The sequence below is a fragment of the Corvus brachyrhynchos genome, unplaced genomic scaffold (genome assembly GCF_000691975.1).
Source record: "Corvus brachyrhynchos isolate BGI_N302 unplaced genomic scaffold, ASM69197v1 scaffold14, whole genome shotgun sequence".
NCBI lineage: Eukaryota > Metazoa > Chordata > Aves > Passeriformes > Corvidae > Corvus > Corvus brachyrhynchos.
This window is the reverse complement of record NW_008239110.1, coordinates 16,510,293-16,534,002: the sequence shown is the minus strand read 5'-3', so window position 1 is coordinate 16,534,002 and position 23,710 is coordinate 16,510,293. Positions and strand designations below refer to the sequence as shown.

General features: G+C 39.1%; 1 protein-coding gene across 3 annotated transcripts in view; it reads right to left on the bottom strand.

Annotated features, from left to right (window-relative positions):
* Positions 1-303: 303 nt before the first annotated feature.
* Positions 304-23,710, bottom strand: part of LAMA2 (laminin subunit alpha 2) — a 263,456-nt gene continuing 240,049 nt past the window's right edge. For all 3 annotated transcript variants that reach the window (XM_017739565.1, XM_017739567.1, XM_017739566.1), the window contains 10 exons: positions 22,565-22,713; positions 19,594-19,770; positions 18,566-18,779; positions 13,933-14,045; positions 12,294-12,483; positions 9,785-9,940; positions 6,246-6,399; positions 5,767-5,897; positions 4,909-5,131; positions 304-2,477 (listed from right to left, as the gene is read on the bottom strand). In XM_017739565.1, coding sequence (XP_017595054.1) covers positions 2,320-2,477; positions 4,909-5,131; positions 5,767-5,897; positions 6,246-6,399; positions 9,785-9,940; positions 12,294-12,483; positions 13,933-14,045; positions 18,566-18,779; positions 19,594-19,770; positions 22,565-22,713 — 1,665 coding nt within the window. In that variant the 3' untranslated portion in view covers positions 304-2,319. The remainder of the gene's footprint in view (positions 2,478-4,908; positions 5,132-5,766; positions 5,898-6,245; positions 6,400-9,784; positions 9,941-12,293; positions 12,484-13,932; positions 14,046-18,565; positions 18,780-19,593; positions 19,771-22,564; positions 22,714-23,710) is intronic.

Here is a 23,710-nt window from a genome sequence, read left to right as displayed (position 1 = left end):
ACCTTTGCAAGCAAGTTTGGGTTAAAAAAGAGTCCAACATGTTGAACAGAATCTAGAGGCTAGGAAATATGCCTAGGTAGTGTAGTGGGCCAACAACCGGCTGTTGGGTGTTGTGAGAAGTTCCTAACAATAACATTGTCTTGGGGCTTCATTTGTTTATATTTTTTAAGACTTTTGGAAATACTCAACTGTATTTGAAGTGTTATGGTCTGCTTTTCTTGAGCTGCTCACACTATCCTGAAATTTTATAGGCATGAGAATAGGTAAATACATGAGGCATAAAGAATAACACAGAAACACATGAATATTTTAGTGTGCTTGTTAGAAGCGCAACCATGTCGAAGTTAAAAACAGTACATGTCCAATAATTAGGCTTTTTCAGAGACAAATGCATGCTTTACTAATTCTTAGCACATTGAACATGGGTAACACTGCGCAGCCATTAACTGTTTCTTAACATTAAGGGCCAGTTACAACTAAAACTAGAATACTTGCTGAAGGCAATTACTTCAAGACTTCACAGGAGTTAGATGTTTTTCTTCAGGTGTATCTGATTGATGTAGACTCCCCAAACCGTTAGAGTGCCAGCATACATATTTATTACCATCTCTTTAATGCACTTTCCCAGTGTAAAGGTTTTTTTTTTCTTCTCCCATGGCAGTTTAAAGAAACATTGTATGCCAAAAAGGCCTTTTGTAAAATACAAAGCACTCCTGCAGGAGTGCTGGCTGGCAAGCACAAATTTTGCAGCTAGCCTATGCACAAATTTTGCAGCTGCCTTTCTTTTAGTAATGGTAGAAATTCTGAAAATGTGTATTCAAGGCTCCTTGTGGGCAGAACAAAATAATTTAAGAAACCTTTTTCATTTAATTGCACGGTTGTGCTACCTTACTGCCAGGGGTTTTTCTCCTGTATTTTTTCTTTTGCGTAGGTAGGTTTTTTTATGTTCATACAGCAGCTGTTCTGCATGTCTGATCACAACCTTTGCAAAACCACAGTTTAACAACTTGAAACAATCCACAGAAAACATAATCCACACTTCAGTGATGATTTCATAGTCCTCTAAAAAATAAAAAGCCCAAGGAAAACCACTAGGATTTGACATTTAATGAAAATCTAGGAAGCAACTTTCCTCTCTCCATCTATATTTAAACTGCTATCCACATAGCACTTTAAATTTTATTTAAGGAAGATTTGGGGTGGCGTCTGCATTCAGTATTCCTCACAAACTGACTACATCAAGCAGAAGCAGTAGAGCTGAACTTTGGAAGATGCTTTTATGGTAAGAATTTCATTAATAACAGCAGAGATCAGTAGTAGGTGTTGCACTAATAATCTCTGGGATGCTCCTGCTTCACCTCTATTCTGCTCCAAGTGTCAAGATTTCATCTTCCTTTGGAAACCTGGTTTGTGATTTTTGCTATGTGTAACTTCAATATCATGTGGGAGAGAGCAGCAATGTCAAACCTTATTTATTAAGGATCATTTTAAACTGTATTTCAAGGTAAGTAATAGAACCAGTTCTACTCCCTCCATTAGAGACTCAATGTCGCAATGCCAAACAATGTAATCTGTTAAAATTCAGTGCTGTTCCAATGATATAGTAGGGATTTTAGGTGCAACATATTTTCATCAATAATCCCAAATAAATAAACTAAGTACCAACATTTTCCTTTCTGCACTTGGTTCCCCAGCAGCCATACAGACCACATAAAATGTTTAATTTCTCAGTGAAACTTCATGGGAAAGACCATGATCAGAAAAGTTTTCTAAAAGCTCTTGGGTGTGACCAAAGCATAATTTTTGAAGCAAGTTAATATGCTAATGAAGGATAAAAGTTGTGCATGCACACAAGTGCATTGTATTTAGAATTGTGAAGGAATACAAGTTTAGAGATCTACCTCACCAAAAGCATTTAGGGATCACTTCAAAGAGTTGGACTTAATGATCCTTATGGTTCCCTTTCAACTTGAGATATTTTGTGATTTTGTGTTCCATAGAAAAGGAACAACCTGCATAATATGTGGTCTCACTCATCACAAGAATGATGAAACATTTCCATATCAAGCCATAAAGAAAGAGATAGATAAAAATTACTGTTCTACTCCCTTAGGGGAGGGGGAAGGGAATGGGGGGAAGGGATTAGTGCATGCATTCCTGGGAGGTACATTGAAATAGCCATTGGAATATACCACAAACACTACTCAAATACTTGCACAAAAACCATTTTATTATGAATGCAATGTAGATATAGATTTTTTTTTTTTCTTTTTAATCTGAGGTGCTTATATAAACAGACCCATGCTGGCTGAATGACAGTCAGTCTTCAGGGCATGACAGTGGCTGGACACCCTTCAGCTCCAAAGCTTTGCTAAAGTTAATCTCTTGAGGTTTTGCAGTACCCTTGGTGAGCTTCAGAAATCGAACACATCCTTTAAAACGGATATTAGTCGTCAGCCCAAACTGGATCACACCATCTGAAGGAGGGAAAAAAATTAAAAAGTAATTACTTTAGTTTGAATTGATACTTAATTTTGTTCTTTGACAGTCCTGCATGAGGACAGATGTCCCCAGCAACATATGAATGTTTTATTTGCTGTATATATTTATTATCAAAAAATTACAAACACTCTGAGTAAATGTCAAGAATGCTTATGTCAGATAACAATCCAGACTTCTTTTCTTTTTCCATCCTACTATGACAGTGGCAGAATCTGAACACATATAAACTGCCATTGTAACCCACGTATGCAGCTTGCTACCTACAAATGGTATACAATACACACATGCTGCCCTGCAGATATTTAACTTCTCGAGCTATTTATCCACAGAATAATAGAGGGAAAAAAAGGCCAAAATTGATTCAATTCTCAGTCCTAACATCACAAGAAAGCCAGTTCCTCAGGATGGATTTCAGATGTCATTTACAGACTGGTTTTGACAGTTTTCAAGTATTCTTTTTTTTTCCTTGCTGATAGTAAAGCCAGGGGTTGGAGTACATCTCTTTCACTAATGAAGGAGGGGATGGAAGTGAGGGTGGTTGGAGTTGGAAGCTGGAAATATTTCTCTCAACTGCTTGAAATTCATGGATTGTTTCTCAGTGTTCTTCCAAGTGAAAAAGTGGCTACAGGCGTGCACTTTGATACAAATCTATGGGATTAATAAAGTAGGAGTTGCAGAAGTAACTTTACACTTGTAGAGACTGTCTGGCCGTAGCATTATTGTGTTTCACAGAGGATAAGATGGCTGAATCCATATGTCTCTTCTTGCACAGGGAAGAGTGATACCAGGAGATGAATGCTAGCTTTTATGGGTACCCAGGAATCTACATTCTCATCCACACTATGGTGGTGAAAATTTTATCTACGCAGAAAATTCTCCATCAGCTAATTCTAACTGGTTTACAACTGTTTTGCACTATTTATGCAGCCAGGAGAAGCTTCAAGAGGACTGGAAAATACTAATACATACTAATTTTAAAAAATCCCTCATACTGTGGTTAAAATTTGTGATGCAGCTGTCTAGGTATTGGGAATATTAGAACAAATCCTGGATGAGCTAGAGTAGACAGCAAAAGAAGACTGAAGTGTTTACACGTGCAGTAGGTTTATTAAATAGTTTCTTAACTTGCCATGTGGCTGAACTCACGAATGTCCCTTCAACATGATGTAAGTGTAGGCTTGTTTTGTACAGATCGCAGTGTTACTGCAATTTGTGTCTCTCCTCTTGACACCCAGTCCAGAACGAGATAATAACTCCATCTGCAGTGTTTCTTCAGTGCTGGCTCCCATGCTAGAATCTTGTTTTGTTATAAAAAGGCTGCCACAAAGCTGTTTTCCTTCTGGCACAAAGTTGTTGGTCTTTATTGGTAGTCATTGTGACTAATGTACAACTCTCATATCTCAGTACCAAAGACAATTTTTTAAATGTTTCAAAGCTTGAGAGAGAAGGCTTTTTAGATGCACTGTATCACACATTAGAATGGGGGAAAAAGCAACTTCCAGAAAATAATTTAGGAATTAACTAACTCAGAGGTGTCTTGCCATTGACCTCAGTATGCACTAGAGCGGACACATACTGCAAACATACTTCGCTTTTTGGTTTGAAAGCTAGAGGGAAAATTTATTATAAATGCAACAAAACTGGTACTTTGCAAACATATTAACTGTATTTTCAGAAAGTAAACTGCTGTTAGAAAATTTATTGACTGTCTAAGAAGAGATGAAAACTAGCATTCATTATCAGCTTGCTACAGAGCTCAGCCCAATTCTTGATACTGTTCAATTACCTCTGCATAAAGCAAATTCTCTTGAGGGCTTCCAGAATATTGATTATCAAATGGAGATTATGGGCTTTTTTCCTTTAAAACCCAGCAGACCACAAGCAAAGGCATTAATTAGAAAGAGATGGTGTCTTCTTACCTCTCTGTGCAAGCTGTTGTTCTTATGCCTCAGTTCCTCAGGTTTTACAGGCTGATTTACACACAGTGTCCTGCCCCCTCAAGGGCATATATACATTCTTTGGTTAAAATTTGCTGTTCTTAAGTTAAATTTAAATATGCCAAATGCTGTTACTACTGCAACATGACTATTATGCTGTTACTAAACAGAAAGTTTTAAGAGGGAGGCTCTGTGTGTGTGAGCAGCAGAAGGCAGAAAGTCTGTCTGATCCCCTGTGACAGTGACTACATTTGAAATGGGGCAGGGGTATCTGTAAGAGTCTCTTATTGCAGAACTTCTTGTTCTGAAATGCAGCTGAATGCAGAAATGAGCATCCACACCAACTGATACAAAATTGGCCTGTCTTATCCATCATCTTTAGCATACTCATCCTAATTACATTTATGCCATTACCAAGGCAGCGTTATTGGAGCACAAGTAAAGCATAATTTATGTGTTGCCCACTCACCAGGATAACCTCCGACAAAGAGAGGGTCATTTGTGTCTGCCGAGGTCGAGGCCCTGTTTGGGCTGTCAGACTCCACCTGTCTGCCATCCACAGTCAGCTCCAACCGGTGTTTGATCTTGTTTGCACCAACCTTGTGCCACTGTCCATCACACAGGCTGCCTGGTGCGTCAGGCTCATAGACAGCAGAGAATCGGCCTGCACCATTGTCAACATGAAACATCACCTGAAAAGCATGGCATAGACGTCAGCCAGCTTTCAAAACAGTCCAGTTCTTTTTGTTTGTTTGTTTCTTTTGTTTGAAGTCAACATGATTTGACTGTACACACCAAAGCTTTAAGTTAATACCAGACCCTATGTGGATTGCTGTCCCTCTGGGATCTGGGTTGTATTGCTGAGCTAAACACAAGTGGAAATATGCAAAATTGCTCTCTAAGTTGTCATTTTCCCTTTTTTTTTGGTCTTAGTTTTAGGGTGTTTTACACCCCTCCAAAATCTTTATAGTGACAGAATAATTACTGGTTTTCTAGACTGTGATGTAAAAGATATCCACAGGAGAAATTAGTATTATTAATGACAAAGCCTTTCCTCAAACTTCTTATATGGTCACTCATTTAAGACCTGATGTTGCACTTTTAGGAGACTCAGGTGTCACAGAATCTTTTAAAGTATCTTTTAAAAGTGTAAGAGCCTCTAGATGTATGGGAAGTTGGAAGTGTTGCTCTCCTTCGAGAGCCCTGGTATTGTTTGAGACACCTTGAGATTGGGGTAGTAACCTTGCATTTAAACTACCTGTGCTGTCTAAAACAGACAGTTTTAAAAACTGCTGTTTAAAAACTGCAAAACTGCTTTGCTACTCACTTTTCCACCTACTAATTCGATGCCAAGCCCATCCATTTTCTGGCTGCTGACTCCTAGGAGAACACCGTTCATTCGCGTTGTACGGAATTCAAATTCCACGAGCAGGTCTGTTCCCACTCTGTATGCACCAACTGGGAGAGAAAACGGGAAGCACAATAAAATGAAGATAAGCATCTAAGACATTATTCCTAATAATCATCACATAAATTGTGCTGAGAGTATGGCAAAGTAACTAAGCATTGTTAATGCACTCCATTTCATATGAAACCATGTAAATAACTTTTACGGCAATTGTGCTTAGTGCAAGACCTTGCTAAGATGTCATATAGCGTCTCCTTAGGTGAGATAACAGCAAGAGTTTCATGTATTGGTCTCACCTTGCCTCCAGCCAACAGGAGTTAGGTAACACTGGGAGTTTTTGAAAGCAGAATCTCCTCTTTCTCTCTCTTTTGACTATCACCAGAATTGTTGTTCATTACCTGTTTTGGCAAAGCCTGTTCCATCAAAATAAGTTCCCTTCTGTGCAGTGACAAAACATTTTCCAACGTTGAAGCTGGTAGTTGGATTATCCAGGTCAACAGGTGATTCTGTCATTTTAAAATTCCTGATGCAGCCATCAATGCTATGGAGGATCTGCAGTCAATATTTCAAACAAAATGTAAAACTATGAGAAGCAAGCCTAAAGTATGCAATCAACGAGTGCATTTTCTCTGCTTCTCTGCTGGACTTATGGAGCTGAATAAAACTTAAATTTTACATAGCTAATCCTTAATATCTGATTGTAATTGGAATCTACTCTTGGTCATACTGAGGATGAATTACATTACTTTTCAGGGATGTGATCTGAGTCACATCTATTTGGCTTAATGGAGGGGACATAAAATAATACACCGCATAATGAAACATAGCAAATTACATCAGCAATGCAGGAATTTAATGGCCTATACTTTGCCTTTTTAATTGACTAGGTTATGGGGTTTGCAAGTAGATGAAGATAGCGGCTATAGTTCTCTGGGCTGCTGGTAATTTTACTAGGTGGGTTTTTTTTTTTCCCCTCCTTTAATCACTTTACTGTGGGCCTAATGTTGCATGGTAAGACAGAGGTAATGCAGGTAACATCTCTACCCCAATGAACAAAGCCCCTGTGTGAAGGTTGTTGACTGCACATATCTGATGACTGTGGCAGTGATCAGGGCCACTCAGTTGGCCAGAGAGGCAGCTGGAGGCAGGGAATGTGCCCATGTCTATGGAGGCTCCTGTGCAGGGTAGCAGCTCTGGTTTGGCTTCTGCAGTGGGCACACACAACTGTAACCCCCAGTGGCTGGCCTGGGCACACTTAGAACAGTGGTTTGAGTACCCATGATCCTGCCTGGGGCAGGGGCTCCTCTGGGTGTGGCCAGGGCATCCCAGTGGGACTTCTGAAAGCCACTGGCTTCTCCTCCAGAGCTCTCCCTTCCTTTCTCCCTCCAAGGTCTGCAGAAGCTGCATTTTGGTTCTCAGATTCAGACAGAGGCTTTGATCTTTGACTTAAAGAGTTAGGAAAACCTATCCCTGATACCAGTGGGAGCGAGGAAAATGATAGAACATGTACTTTGAGGAAGAAAAAGAAGATATATTCATAAGCAGTGCAGTAGAAAGGAGGAAAATAAACATCAGTGTAAAAAATTCAGCCTAGAAATATGTACAAATACAAAAAGGATAAAGGCACACCTGCAGAGAGAACTCTTGACTCTGCACACTACCTCGTCTAACAATATTCTGACTTATAATTAGAAAGAATTTCTAAGAAGTTATTTTCTTGTAAATCAAAGCTGTATGTACTGTGAAATTATATAGCTTATTACAGCTAATATACCTTACAATATTTTCACGAAAACTTGAGCAATATCAGTGAATAAATTCAGTTCTGAGCTGAACAATGCTTTCTCTCAGATTCTTCAAAAATAGACTTTTTTGTAATTTCTAAGTAAAAGTCATCTCCAGATCAACAAGTTTTGTTACCAAAAAAGAGAAATGCCAGAAAACAAAACAAATCTTCACTGCAAGAATAAATCACAGAAATGCAAGATTTGTAGACAATTCAATAACATTCTCTAACTTGACAATTTTCTCTTCCCTATGGAAAAGCAGATCTGGTTATACTCTAGCATGGTAACAGGTAGTATGACCTCTATTTCTGAGAGCAGAGCTTTGAGTGCTTAAAATGTGACATTTGCTTAAGCTAAACAAGTGGGTATCAGTCTTCTACACTGAAAAGGAAGCAAACTCACCTATGGTTACATAATGGATTACTGTCTAAAAAGGCTAATGTGTGTTTAGAAGAAAGCCCTAACACATCCTTTCAACTTGGTTTGCTTCAGAGCCTCTACATGAAGCTACAACACAGCACTATCTCATACATCGTGGTGTATTTTACTGAGCATGACTGGAAGGCAAGCACTAGTTTTTACATGACATTTGAAGCCACAGCTTCATTTAAATCCCAAAGCACGTAAGACTGTCAGGACCTGACACGACTCTTATTGCCAGACTGAGCCATTTATCTGCACGGGTTCCCTCCATTACCTCTGACAAATAGCAGTAGGTAAAGACTTAGTGTTATCTTTCTCCTTAGATTAATATTTGTAAATTGCAGATATATTTCGAAGAGCATGATTTGATACTACTAGTTAAGTATTGCTTTTGGTTTTCAGTGCCTCAGATTTGGTTTGGTGATTCCAAACGATCAGTAGATTTGCCTCAGTTTGGGCTTTCTGCACAATCTATTATTTACTAAGAAACATGATGTTACAGGTCTGTTTTCTTTATGGAATACAACTCTCAGATGTAGAGTTGTTACTCATCCCCTTCATTCCCTATCCATCAGTCAATACAGGGACTTCAGCAGGGTCTAGGAATTCCTTTTCTGTATTTATTTCCTCCACCCAAAGAAGGGACTCTTGCTTGTCTACAGACTGGTATTTTCCATTCCATAAACATCTTGGTACAATGGTGTTTACACATGTGCAGCTTCTTTGGGAGTCTGTTTTGTTTCTTTACCAGATTTGTGCTTTGCCTCCTCTTTATGGATTCTCTGTATCTACCCAGGATGAACCCAGACATAGCTCCTACTGACATTTCATTTTTTGTGTGTCTGAACTGTGCTGTGCTAGATGCCAAATTAGTTGTTTGCTGTAATTAAATTCACTCATGTTCTGGGTTCTGCTTTGAAAGAACCCTCTGCACAGAGAGCAAAAGAAAGCATGGAAGATGTTTGTCTCCCATTCTGATACTGGTGTTATCTTGGAGGTTGGAAGTGAATTGGTGAGGTGACTAGGATGGAGTTGTGCAGACAGATGCAGTAAATGGTCTGGGAGAGAGAACACAGTGTTCTTAGTTAACTCTACAAAATTTAGGCCAAAATGACATTTATTTCCCTGGGCTCTTCTTTGTCATCTTCAATGTCAGCATGGAAGCCATGCATTTGAACCAAAACAGTGATAAATTGATATACACACATTTAATTTGGAAACAGAAAGAGGACTTTCATGGCCTTCCTTCAAAACACCCTCTCTTCTCTTTTAGAAATAGCAACACAAAACTGATTATTACAGTAAGCAGCAGTACTACTGGGTACTTTGTCCAGGGTAATTTTGGCTTCTGCTGCTCCTTCTAGGAGATCCTTTCACTGTTTATTAGCATTTGCTGCTAGATTAATTACAGCCAAAAGACAGGGCAAGTGGTATGCAGGAACCTATACTCTAGCTGTGCAGTGATCCAAGTGGATACAAGTGTATGGAACTTTCTGCTTTTCCAAGAAAGTAAATAACTGCTATTTCAGAAAACCCCTTTTTTTTTTGCATTAACTGGATTCTGAGTCAGATCTTTCCACTGAAAGAATGTTGTGTACCTCCACTAGAGTCCATTTTATCCATATTCTTGAGCAGTCTGAGGGAAAAGCAAGACAAAATAAAACCGGAAGACACTGGTACCAATCAAGACATAAGGCATGTAAGGTAACTTAAACAAACTTGCTTACCGGACCAATTCTCCTGGTTGTGTAGTTAATGGGCAACCCTCCCACATACAGCATTCCTACAACATCCAGTATATCAGCCTTCTTGGGGCTCACAGTCCTGTTAGAAACACCATCTACTATGAGGTTTCCTTCTTGCTTGATTCGACTTACTTTTATCTAGAAAGACACAAAAATGCAACACAATTACAGGTAGCTTTCTGACAACCAAGCATTTCCAGATCGTAACTACTCTTACAGTCCAAAAGATATAGCAATACATGAGAAAGTAGCAGGGGTGGTTACAGAAGTACCATGGCAGCAACTGTGGATAATATTTATGGACAAAGCCCCTGAGCGAGGTTTTGTGCCAGCATCTGACTGTGTGTTAATTGCATCTGGGTCAGTAGGCATCATGACAATTGTTTATTAGAATTACTGGAAAGACTTGAGATTCCTTTAAAATGCTTCATTGTTATGTTATAACAGGCATGGCACAGTATTTTTTTTTCCTGGAATCAGACAGCAATTTTAAGTAGTGAGAAGAGATAAGTACTTCAGAACAAATGCTGAATGTATGGCACCGGTCGCAAATCTTTATAGCAGCACATGTTTGCAGACAATATTGGGTTTATGATTCCACTAGCTTGGACATGCCTCAGATCATAGTTCATGCTAGAGTAAATATAATACCAACTACGTTCTGTTGGTATTTCGGCTTCTGTTCAGACAAATGGACTGTGAATAGCATGGAAGGAGTGCAGTTGCTGAAGAGCTGAGGAAATTCGAGGCCAATGTCTTTCCAAAAGTTTATATTTAAATCTATACAAATCAGTATAATAATGGTTCTGCATAAAAAGGGGGATAAATGCAAAATGCATCATGCATGCTAGCAGATTTCTAAACAGCACAGTAGTTGGGTCACCAGAATAGCAAAGAGAGACAAATAGCATTTTTTGGCTTTTCTTTAACATGGCTGCTCCTGCTCCAGTGTGGCAGTGTACCTGTCATGCAGTGGGAATCACTGAACACTGACAAGGGCGGCATGAAGGTGAGGGCCTGAACCTGGTGTTTACAGGCAACTGCAAATTTGAGACAGATAACTACACCTTGGGCAGAAGGAAGATTAGATGAGTGAGACAGGAGCTGGGAATAGACATTCTTACAGAGGACCTAAACAGACAGCAGGATAGCAGCAGCACCAAGTGGCTTCTGTAGGCCTGATGGAAATGTTTTAACTCAAATCATTCCAAATGGGGAAAAGGTTGTCACTAAAAGGATTATTTTAAGGAGAAGCCCCTGCTTTCTCAGAAAAAAAGACTATGGCCTTTTCCTAAAACCCCTGCCTTTCCTCCTCCCGTTCTGAAAAATTTTTTGTGCTTTTTGGGAACTGTGACTTTGTCTCTATTCTCCGCTATAGAAACAGGATCTACAAAAAGGGTCCCCCCTCTTGTGGAGTGTCAAGCTGTATGCCCAACGAGCACAATCTTCCATTAAGAAATATATGCTCCATTTAGTTCCCTTAGAATAAAAAGAAAATGGCTAAAAAAGCAAAAGTATCTTCTGCGTGTACAGAGGGAGTAGCAGAATGGGGCCTTGGTCTACTGCCAGTGCTCCCAGGCATTATATGAAAGAGATAAATGATTACTACAACCTCATTTTTTCCCTTTATGAAATACCTTGGCGTAGAGCAGTTGCTATCATCAAAAAGTTCATGACTAAAAATCTCGTGAAAATAAAAATCCTGGAGAACAGAGTGGGAATGAGGCAATTAAAGTGTAAGAGAAAATGCAATTAGATTTTTTTTCTCATTTGGGGATGAGATGTGGATGCTGAATTTCTAAATATCTGTACAAAATTCAATGTAACTTACAGTATATAAATTCAACACCTAGTTACATGTGTACTTTTCTTCTCTAACAGTGCCTTCCAGCATGTCACCTAATGAATATACTGTGTGTCTGTTGTCCTGGGCCCAGTAAATAGTGAATTTCATGGTTGTGATATTATTCCTTCTCTTAGCATCCAAATGCCACAGGTATTGCAGATAAGGCTCCCTCTCATAAAGTCACAGAAGGTGCTGCCAAATACATCCATGAATATAATATTTATTCCCTACTGAATTAATAATCCAGGGAAGGTTTACTTACATGTTACTTTTTTTTTTCCTTTTGTTCTTAGCACTCTGATTTAACAATGGCATTATTAATGTAGAAACAACTGGTTTTAATGATGTATTCCATCATTGTGAGCTGATACTCACATGAGCCCTATTAAGCAGGAAGGAACATTTTCTGCAGTTCTTTACTATATATGGGTCATATTTTAAATATGTTCAGAAATATGTGTCTCCTGAAGGATAAATTTCTGTGTACCAGTGCATCTGACACAAATTTTGCTAAATGTTTTTTTTTTTCCCCAGAAAATTCTAGTTGTAAAGTTTGGCTTGTGTGGACTACATTTTGCAAATATCTTAAGGCAAAACAAAGCTCACTCTTTACAAAGAATAATTTAGAATTAGAGACTATTATACCTGGTGCCACTGGCCATCATTTATTTTGTTGAAAATCACTGTGCTGGTGTTTCCACTCCCCAGATCATAACTGAAGTAAGGCAGACCATTCTTTATCTGAACTGTAGCAAAATCAGCATGGTTGATGCGGGCCATATAAAACAGCAAGCCAGAATCAGCTGTTGTTCGGACTTCAAATTCAATTGTAAGCCTAGAAATCAAACAGGAAATAGTAAAAAAAGAAAATATATTTGGAGTCAGGTACTAGACAAATTCAGCTGCTTTACCTTTTTGTGGTTTTTTCTAAAAAAATTTTATACAGCTAGTGGCCAATTTTACTTGTCCGTTAGAGCTCAAGAAAAATAATCCGGTTGCATGCAAATTGGATTTCACACGTATCTGATCCCTGACATGTAAGCATTCATCAGTTCCTTTGCTGTGCAGACACAAAACTACAATCTTGGCATAGAATTTCAAGATATAATTCTCAGCTGCAGCTGTAGCAGCTAGAAAATCCCAGCGCTTGTAAAATTCCAGCAGCATTACCCATCATCCACACACATAATGCTCACACAGAGGAGAGAGCTGTAGTGACAGCTGGCAAATGTTGAGTTTCTAATAAGTTGTATTGCCTGAAGACAGGTTGCAAAACTTTTAAAGATGCAGAGAGAAGAGCTTACAATGAGGATATAAAACACTTATTCTGATCTCTCCTAAGAGAAAACGAGGCTGTGTCTGAGCAAACCTGCTGACCCTTTGGACAGAATGGTAATGCTGAGAACCTCCTCTACAGCAAAGAACCTGTGAAGAAATTATTTAGATTCTCTAATGCTAAGGCAACACATCACTAACCTTGCTCAAGCTGAGCTGCAAATTCAGTACCTGAAAGCAGCTGATAATAAAAATGTGAAAAATCATTGCATAAAACTGATCAGACCAGGATCATTCCTAGTTTTCTAGGATTAGCATATGCGGTATAACATCTTTATAGGGATAAATGAGGCTAACGGATTTGGAAACTATAAGCAGCGAAATTGCTTAGTGGTGTGACATGGCACATTTGTTAATGACCATGTGTCTTCAGAGCAAAAATGAATAACTAACAAGGTCTAGCTTCACAAATCCATTGAAAAAAGCTGCACTTCTACAAACAGTTCATGGAATTCCTTTGCATGTCAACATCTATATGTATATGTTGTTATACTTTGGGGTGGCGATGTCATTTTTCCTGTTTACTGTGCAAGCTTGACCTTAACTATTGGGGGAAAAGGGAAAGAAGTTTTGCTTATTGAAAGAAATTATCAAGTTACTGAACAGAAAACCTTTCTTCTGAAAAAGCAATCTGTGAAGTCAGTTGCATGACCTGGTTCCATTATTCTGTTTGGTTTATAGCAAATCAGTCTGGGATCTGTGTGTGCCCAAACCTTTACAAACAAAGAGGTAAATTGTTTCTATGAGAGCTACTTAGGTGGGCACTTGATTGCCTAGATTTCATGCTTTAATGCTTTTTGACGTTTGCTTAATGAAATTGATTAGTCATGGGATGTGATCTTTTTCAGATTATGTCCATACTTTTGGGAGATGCCTTTGACAGAATTAGGAGGGGCATTTTGTTTTGAAATTTTTCCATCAAAACTCACTGCTGAAACAAACAACATACCTGTTTTTCACTTTGGTGTCATCAAATGCAACTGCAATGTGGCTGTTCCTTGAAAGACCAAACTGCTTGCCACCTTCTAAAATGGATGGTTCTGTGTCAGTAGCACAGGAATCCTGCAAAATAGACAGCAATCATACAAACTTCATATTTTGTATCTGTATCTGTGCATATGCTGGCAGTCTTCCAGCTGCTCAGGACTGAGAATATTGTACTTAATCTAGAGACTGGCCCTGCAATTTTCCAGTGTGCTGATGTCTCATCACACCAGCTAAAGTTATAAACCAGTATGACAGGAACTTGGAGTAAAAGCAGAGCTCATTAAGCTGGCTGTAAAAGCAAATAAAAGTAATATATGAACATTGCTGCTTTCATGCTTTCACCAGTGGACATTTACAAGAGTCTTAAGTGATTTCCAGGCAGCTCAGTGTACCCTTAGCTCACATAACTGAGTTTCACACAGTAGGATTCCCTCTTACAGAAATGAAGCAAGAATTCAAGTTTTAAAGGGATGCTTTGTTGTCAACTTGAAATCTAGTAACCTTAAAAATAATGAGTTAAAAGTAGTTTCAGATCCTGCAGCTGTCAATGAGTCCTTCATTTTACTTCCTTATATTGTTTTACAACTGTATTCTTAGCTTAATGTGCTGTTGTTTCCCCCGGTGCTGTTGAAAGGCCCCCACAAACAATCAGGGAATCCAAATAACTCCTGGATAGATGTAACAACTGTTTAACTCCCCAGCTGTCTAATGTAGAGACATTACCCAGGTTGTAAAGAAAGAAACCCCTCCCTGTCGTTCCACTTCTATTAATCTTGAAGTGGTGCAACAATGCAAGGTAAAATATCTTCTGTCCACTATAATTTTCTCCTTTTAATTTCACCAGGTCTTTTAATCTCTGGTATACAAGCTCTTGTATAGGGGTGCCTGGGGCAATGCGAGACCATGGTAATTACCAGCTTCTACTCATGTCTGGCTTTTGCCTCCCACTGAGAGTATTGTGAAGAAACTACTCAAAGGATCTAAATCAACACAATATCAGACAATACCGCTGGGAAAGAAACAAACTTTGATAGCTGCAAGCTCTGTTTTTAAGCACTGTGGCTGCTATCATTTTGGATTGGTGACAGTCTCTTATTTGAGCCCTGACTCAGCAGGGACCTGCAAAGCACAAGGTGCGGTGCCTTGCTGACAGAGTTCTTTCTCTGAAACAGTTTGAAAATGTCGTGAGTGACTTAAGCACTGAGATTTCAACTGCAAAGAGGAAATTTCTTGCCCCCTGCCACTCAGTTTTTCAGTAATATTTTTTGCTTTCACACGTCACAAAAATCTTCATAACAGTGTAGAGGACTTCTAAAATATAGTTTTACATAATGAATACTCTGGTTTGAATATGACAGAGTAGAACGCCACGCATTATGACAAGAACAATTGATACATCAATATGCAACAGAGAGAAAAAACAGGGAAAATTCACCAGGACCAAGCAAGGTTATGAATGTATGACACCAGTCTTCCAGTGATCATCAAAAAGAAAAAAAAAATACTCCCATGATGCAGGGTAAAATATTCGAATTATTTTAAGCTTTACGGGCTTATCTAGAGATCTAACAACTAAGTTAATCACAATACTATGCATATAATACCTTCAATTACATTTGAGCTTGCTGAAACTTGAAGATAGGGAATAACAACTGGTACTGGAAGGGATTGGAAAATACACACACACATCTTTCTCTGGCATGCTTTTACATTTTACATGGTAAAAGGATATATTCTGACTGTAAATTTAATCCTAGACTAATATATGTTAGTAAAGGGCCTGACCCTGACACAAGCTGCTCCCCAGCATCAGTAAACACTGCAGTTTTTCTTCATTCCAGTAGGATGACTATAAGAAAGGGCAAGGAGTGTGGGAGAGTGTCCAACACACCATTGTGGTTGGAATCATAGCATACACTGATTATTTACTAATAACTACTTATAATAGTAAGCATTCATCAGGCTGATGTGGAACAGTCAGCAAAAGGAAAAAAAAAATCAGTAGGGCATGTTTAAAAAACTTCCATACTTTATTCACAGCCCTGTGTCTGCTTTTATCTAAGGACAGCCAGCTTTACAGCTTTCGCAAGACTGTGCACTAAGCATGGATCATCAACCTGTATTAAAATATCTCAGCTTTGTTTTCTTGCCTAATGGCCTTAATGTGTCCTGGCTGCTTAATAGTCTCCCATATTACACGAGTGCCTGAACTCTTCAGCTGCACTTTACTTTGGTCTTGTAAGATGTCAGGGACTTAACTGGTAGGTCAAGAAGCTCGGGTATGGCAGTGGGAATGAAGAACAGAGGAGGCCACTGGTGGACTGTCACACATTCTCCATATTCTCATTTGCTGTATTAGTAATTACAAAGAAAGCAATTAGTAGAAAGAGCACTGAAGCAGTCCCCACAGTTCACTGAATACTGTTAATAGCACAATGCAGAAATGCATGGATCAGAAGAGACAGGTACCGTCATGGAGTCAAAGGCAGAAGTAACGCTGGCGCTCCTCATTTCAGCGGCAAGCGAACCCTGAGAAGCAGGGAATAACGTGAGGCAGAAGTAGCAGATACCCAGTGTTGAGGAACATTTTGGCATCCATAGCAAGCAGCAGCAGACTGGTGGCTGGTGTATTTCCCAACTGTCCTACTTACGAATCTCTTCTTGCTTTTAGTACAGGGAAGGTTTTTTTCTCATTTGGGATTCAACTGCCCTCCCCTTTGACATGCAGATGGATGTATGTAGGTAAAAAAGCTCCTAAAAGGACTTAAATAGACCATGTACCTTATTTAAGCCTCCTATGTGAAAATACTTTTTTCTGCTGTACATTTTCCTTCTACACTGAGATACTGTATAATTTACTGTCATATGAGGGCCGTCTCATATGAGTGCTACCTCATTACCAGACTGTAGTTACTTTGTTGCAACAGTTCCCTGAAAAATACTTTGAAGAACTACTAATATCAACGTAACAGCTATCCAAAAGCTTGCCTTATTTAAAATAGTTTCAAGTCCTCAGCATACTAAAACGGTTTCATTATTTTCAAGAGAGAAGTGGAGTAATGGTGCTCTATTTAGATTTTTATTTCGAATTCCTGTTTTAAATTAGCACTGCTCTAGATACGTGATATACACAACTCACATTGTTACAAAGGGACTAGTTTCTGATATTAATGAGTAGACCTATTCCTCTCAATTTTGCTATTTTAAAAGTTAGTGTTTATAATCTTAGGAAGTGTACTCTTGCTCTTTCATGCTCTTCTGTGGTTTGCTTTTTGTTTTGTTTATAAGGCTTGATCAAGGGATACTATGACTGAATTCCTTCACAATAGTGACCATTAAACTGGATAATCTTTTTTACCTTGTTGTTGCCTGGTTCCTTATCTTTCTATAGTAGCCTTACTGTACTGCAAATTTGCTTTAAACTCCAAACAGAAAAGCTGCACTGGAGCCCTGGTGCTACAACTACTCCACCTTGTGGGAACGAACCACAACCGCTTCCCTAGAGCATTGAGAGGCCAGTGTTTGTAACTGTGGGGCTCGGGATACGGTAATAACTGAGATGGAGCTTGTCTGTCTTGAACCCAAGGCTCCCATTTCCAGGTATGTGATGTGGAGATTTCAGTAGTGCCTGACAAGTCCTTCTAGATAAAGCTGTGCCATAGGTACCTGGCCAACAAAGGTGGTCACATATTTCAAACAGAATTTCACTTCTTAACTTCTCAAAACGATCTTATTATTGAAGTGTAAATTCCAATGCTCCTAACTGGGGAACGTGCAGTCTTTTCACACCATTTTGAAGCCTCACTCACACTGAACTATAGCCTGCATAAACCTGCTGGCTGTATTCAGGTCTAACAAAATACAAATAATTTTCCTCTCAAAAATATCTTCCAGTGTATATATTATTGATTTTAATATTCAGATGTGTCAACATATGTTCTGTGAACAGTAAAATGTTGCATCAATCTACAAAACTACTACACTTGTGAGAGAAGAAGTTTTGTCCTTAAATTTTGTTGTATAAGACTGCTTGCCACTATGTAGCTGTTTATTTCTGGTAACAACAGTTGAGCTCAATTTAGCAGAGACTGGGGTTTCATTTTGTAATTCTCCTGACTAAAGTTACAAAATAGCAGTAGAGGAATCGCCATATCAAATAGGCCTCCTGGTTTATCTTTTTCTTCATCCTGTCACTGACAAGGCTGTTATCATATGCATCAGAGAACAGCACAAGAAATATCGTAATGAAATGGATTTCCCATGGGAAAATTTCCCTTCCAAACCCAAGCAGATATTGCTTGGCTTACATCCTGAAGTGTAAGGGTTTATGGCAAAGCATGCAAGCCAAAGAGAATTCTAAACCTATATCGTTCTTTAAATTACTGTTGTGATAATCCAAGCAAATTTTATCTACCAGTTTTCCATTATCTACAGGTTTTACTGACCTGCAACAAGGTGTTTCATGTACAGAATCATGCTGAATTGTTACTATTTTTGCGGCAAAGTGCTTCATTATTCCTGATGAATAGCCTTTCAATTTTGCCTGTAAATAGAAATTTTTCAAACTCTACCTGACTGAAGTGATTCATACTTACAAGTGCTGATGATAGAGATGGTGTTGGAGGAGGAGAAGCAGGAGGGATTCTTGGCCCTTCTTTCTCCCCATTAGTGTCTGGTTCAGGTTGGACCAGAACTGTTGCACGAGTTGGTTTATCTTCATCCTCAGGTGGCCTAACTTCTGGTTCTAGTGTGGGACATCGGCCAATATCTGCATTTTCAAAGGAGACGGGTTGAGCAAAGTCCATAGGGCTGAGAACACACAAAAAGAGTGATGTCTGTTATTAGTTTTTCTGCCTTTTTACCACCCTTTTATAAAGAACAGCTACATGCTGCAGTGTAATTTCACTTCACAGGATACAAAAGCCAGGACTCATCCCACCCTGTACAGGTAGGTACAGGTAGAGAAATGGGACACTTCAACTAGAGGCAATAGTGACCATCGGTTTTTCTTCCTACAGTCAGTGCAAAGAGACAGGCATCCCCTTTGGCAAACTTTACAGGCCTATGTAGTTTCAGTGGTATTGCAGAGAAGTCCTTTACTCTGATGTGGAGTGATAAAATCCTAATTTAGGTACTTCAGATATATGAAAGGAAGATTTAGATGGAAACTTTCTATAGAGGCTTTATTTTATTCATCATTGCCTTTCCTTTTACTCAAATGTTCCTTCCAGATTACTGCACTTTCCACAAAGTAAATTGATTCCCATGGTGGTTCTCAGAATTTTGACTTCTCTTGGAAGTCAACCTTACCTAAAATAAAGTATTATAGTACACCATAAATACCTATCGCTGATGCACATCTTACTGCAGTGTTACTGCTGAATTTCTCTGATTTTGTGGATAAACAGACAGTGTTGGCTTGTCTGTAAAACAGCTCATTAATTGCACAGCCTATGGAGCATACACTGTAGACAAAAAAAAGGAATGGCATATAAAGAAAAGAGATCATATTCCAGGATCTGCTGCTAGTATGATTCGTTACAACAATGAACATTCTTCTGGAAACCAAGGTAGTTAACCAGATCTCATTAACTGGACATTTGTTGGCATCATTGAGACTTACGTGGCATTAATGACAAGATTCCATATACAGCCCTCAAATGGTGGTATGTTTCTGACAGGTGAAGTCTGAAACTGAGAAGAAGTACCCCCCACAAAGAGCTTCTTAACAGAGATGGGCTGGTCTGATGGCAACCTCTGAGTCTGGACTTTGTCTTCATCGACTTGAACACTGAACATGCTGTGGAAAAGATTTGAAAGCAAAGAAATATGTATTTTACTCTGGTTATTTCTTGTATTGAAATCACCCCGTTGCAGGCCCCATTTACTCCTGCACCAGCTGTAACAATGAGCAACTCAAATTATGTAATTGGTGGCTCACATTAAATGCATATTAACCACTAGAGGGGTTTCAGCTGCTCCTGTGCTTCCTTGGTTGTTGTTCGACAAAGCCTGGCAAAACTGTGCTGTGGAGGGGTGATAATGTCAGACTGTGGCTGCATAGGAAGAAGTGGTTTGTGGTTTGGCAACACTGACACAGCAAGGGCAGAGCTGGCTGTACTGTGATGGTAGATAAAATCATCTAGAGCTCAGCAGGATGGGAACAGCATGGGGTCACATTTTGTTTGGACTCCCTATTTCCCTATGACCTTCTTGCTGGGGCACAACCACTGCTACTGACTGCAGGATCCAGGGCAGACATATGGTACACTTTTTAAAGATCTGGTAGCTTTTTATGTGGGAGGTGGCAGGGTAGGAAAATCGCTGATTGCTCATCATGTACTGATACAGGTGCTATAATTCATTCCCATGGGCATTTCACATGGCACAAGCAAAAGACAAAGCTGTCCCATGGTTACTGTTAAGGCTGAAGAGAGGAAGGTAGAAGCCTCTCCAGCACCACTGGCTGACTAATAATCAGTTTTTGGCAAATAAACTCCCTTTTGTCAACTGCAAATATACTGAACTCCAATATTATTTCTTAACTATAATTACAAATGCTAGCAACTGAATATTGAAAATGTATATTGAAAAGAGGCCTGTTTTCAAATGCAAAATGCTTGGCTTTGTTATTTACACACATCCTAGGCAGAATTGGATAGTGACTTAAGCACCTGAATTACGTAAGTGCTGTACTACGAGCAAATTTTCCAGTTTCCTCATAGTTTTGGATGGATTAATTTGGTCTGGAGTCTGGCTGCAGAGTAAGAAACATGATTAATTTTTCAAAGGGTTAGAGAAAGCAGTTATTAAAGGACTTATCTCTGAGGACAATCCCTATGATATCTTCCAGACCCTTCAGCAGTGGAAACAGAAGGAAAGAGATTTCTCTAGAGGCAGTTCAGAGCAAAAGACTAATTTAGGTTCCATGAAGTGTCCCAGAGAGGACACTGCCCTTCTCTGCCTTCAGAGGTAGTGTTTTTTTTCCTTTGTGCTGATGTATCTTAGACATGGCTAACCATGGTAAACATTTTGGGTCCAAGCAAAACCATGCAGTGATGTACATTAGTCTTCAACAATATTGTATTTCATAATTATATGGACAATTATCTCTCTGCAGAGTTTTCCCAGGGTGTTCCTCACATTTAAAAAAAAAAAAACAACTTGAGTTCATGATGAGCAGAGAAAGGGTTAATCTTAATTTGTGTCTTTTCACATCCATTTCAGGTTATAGAAACTTCAGAGTTCAGACAATTTGTTTTGTAACAAAGCTACTTTGAAAACACAGAGGTCTCATCTGAACGAGCACCATCACTGGATGGCATTGTACACCAATTTTTGCCTTGATGTACTCTCGCAGGTACCCTCATAAGGTCAAGCTACTGTACTTGCTATAGCACTGCATAGAAGAATTTTTTTGTTGTTTAGAGCCTTCTGTTATCATCTGCATATTTGTGTTCTGTCACAGTGACACAAAATGTATCACAAAATGCAGTCATCCATTTCCAAAATAACTTTTCCTTCCAAAGCATTTATGGGTTGGCTTTGATCTAGTCACTGAAGTAGAGGAGATTTATTGACTGGAGGCATTATTTACGAGAGGTTTTCTAACAATACAATAGAAATGCAGTCAGAAAATTATATGGAGAGAAAATTACAGAGACGACAGAAGAGCACCTCAGCACTACACAGGAATGGTTGGTCAAGAAGGCTGCAGGTGGAGTAAGAGGGTGAAGTGGATAAGTGCCTTTTGTAACACGCTGGATGTCACATCTTCTTTCTGGTTTCTTTTAAACAACACAGAATGTTGTGCATAGTGCACTAATCCAACAAATGTCTGTACAGGATGTACACATTTGTATGTTCAAAGGTTCATAATAAACCCTGCTTGGAACAAGGGCTCTTCCAGGCCATAAATAATACTGCCTGCCTGAGTCCTACACATTACAGTAGTGCTGCTTCTAATCACTTTCTGAATAGTGAAGTGTAATAGGAAATTTTTACAATGTCTGAGAAAGGACAAAGGAATTCAAATGAAATTCAGGGTAAAACAAAATGGTCTGAAAAGGTGTTTTTTCCAGTAAGAAAAGTCGGACTGTGTGTTTTCACAGTTTTACCATATTTAGCTGGGCACCACTGTGTCCAGCACATGACATCTCAAAAAGGCTACAGGCTGCTGTGCTGTTGCAGTTTGTACCCTTTGGAAACAGTCTTTTTCTACACGTCCTGAAAAGGAGATTTACTGCACCACAGCAGAATTTCTCACCCACAGATTCTTTAATAAAATATATTTGCCAAGAATCAGAAGGTTAAAAATTGCAACAAATCAGAAGGTTAACAGTTCAGACAAATGCAGGTCTCTGGAGAAACAGGCTGGTAGCCTAGAAAAGCATGTAAACCCAGCTCTTCAGAACAACAGTGACTTAGAATTCTTATTTCTAAGAATTTTTTGATCACAATACAATTAAACTAATTTTTTTTTTTTTTGTCTCAGCAGAAGCATTTGCATGGATTGCCAAAGCCATCAATAGATTTGCTCTGTCGAACTAGCTGTGCTGTAGCACAGGTCTGTAGCACCTCTAGGTATTTGTTACCCTCTAGCTCGTTCTATCCGGATGGAATGTGCTCTGCCGTCGTGAAACTCGCCAGCCTCTGGTCTGAGGGTGATTCTGTAGGGATCCCGGATCCCAGTGGAGATGTGCACTTCCAGCCGACCTCTGTTCAGGAACACAGCATAGTAGGCCTGCAAAGTACATGTTGGAGTGAAAAGGTAAGTTACATTTGGAAAGAAATTACTTCACTTAGTTTTATGTTAGTGTGTATGTTCTATTGTCTTACACTGCCTTTTAATTTGCTCACCATAGACAAGACACGGCTGTTTCAGTTCTGCTGCTGCTATACTCAGACTCTGGCACTTTTATAATGAGGAAGGGGTAAAATGAGGTCATGCTGGAAACATCAACAAAAGATTTAACTACCTATTTTCAGGGAAGGATGGAGACTTCTAACCTACAATTCTTCTGATTTTTGTTGATACAAGACCTGCTCTTAAACTCATCCATCCCTCAAGTGCATTGATCTCAGCTTGAGTTCTGTGTTTGGAGGGCTGGCAAATCATGCCAGTAGTTACTCCCACAGCAGTATCATATTGTGGCAGATTTCAGGATCTAAACTTCAGTTACTATAGCAATAAGTGGTCATGCTCACTTCTGTGACCTGAAGAGCTGGGAAATTATAAGGGAGCCCCCCTACCCTGAAGTTAATGTCATCCAGGTGAGCCATTACAATGTGCTGTCCCTGGAGTGCATTACTCCAGGTCACTGGGAGCTCTCTTCCAAAATAGGCAGAAAGGAGAATAATGAAATATCATTTCCCAGAAGTCCTGAACAAAGAATGCATCAACACATTCTGTTTATTGCTGTTGTAGTGTGTCTGTCTGTCAGGATTTTAATCAAGTTTTAATCAAGACTTGAATAATTTCTAACAATTTCTAGCAATCACACTTACAACAGTCACTCAGACACTGTGGACTTACATAGCAAATTTGTACTTTATGAGAGAGAAGGAGAAGGCAAAGCACTCAAGTCTTAAATTCCACATCAGTGATCCCAAACAAGGGACTTAACACTGTGTTCACCAGCTCTTTTTTTTTTCTTTTGGCCTTAGGGAAATTAGAATGATCCTCATTCATGTCTCTATGAACAGGAATGAGAGAGTTTCCAAGCATTAATAGTGCATAA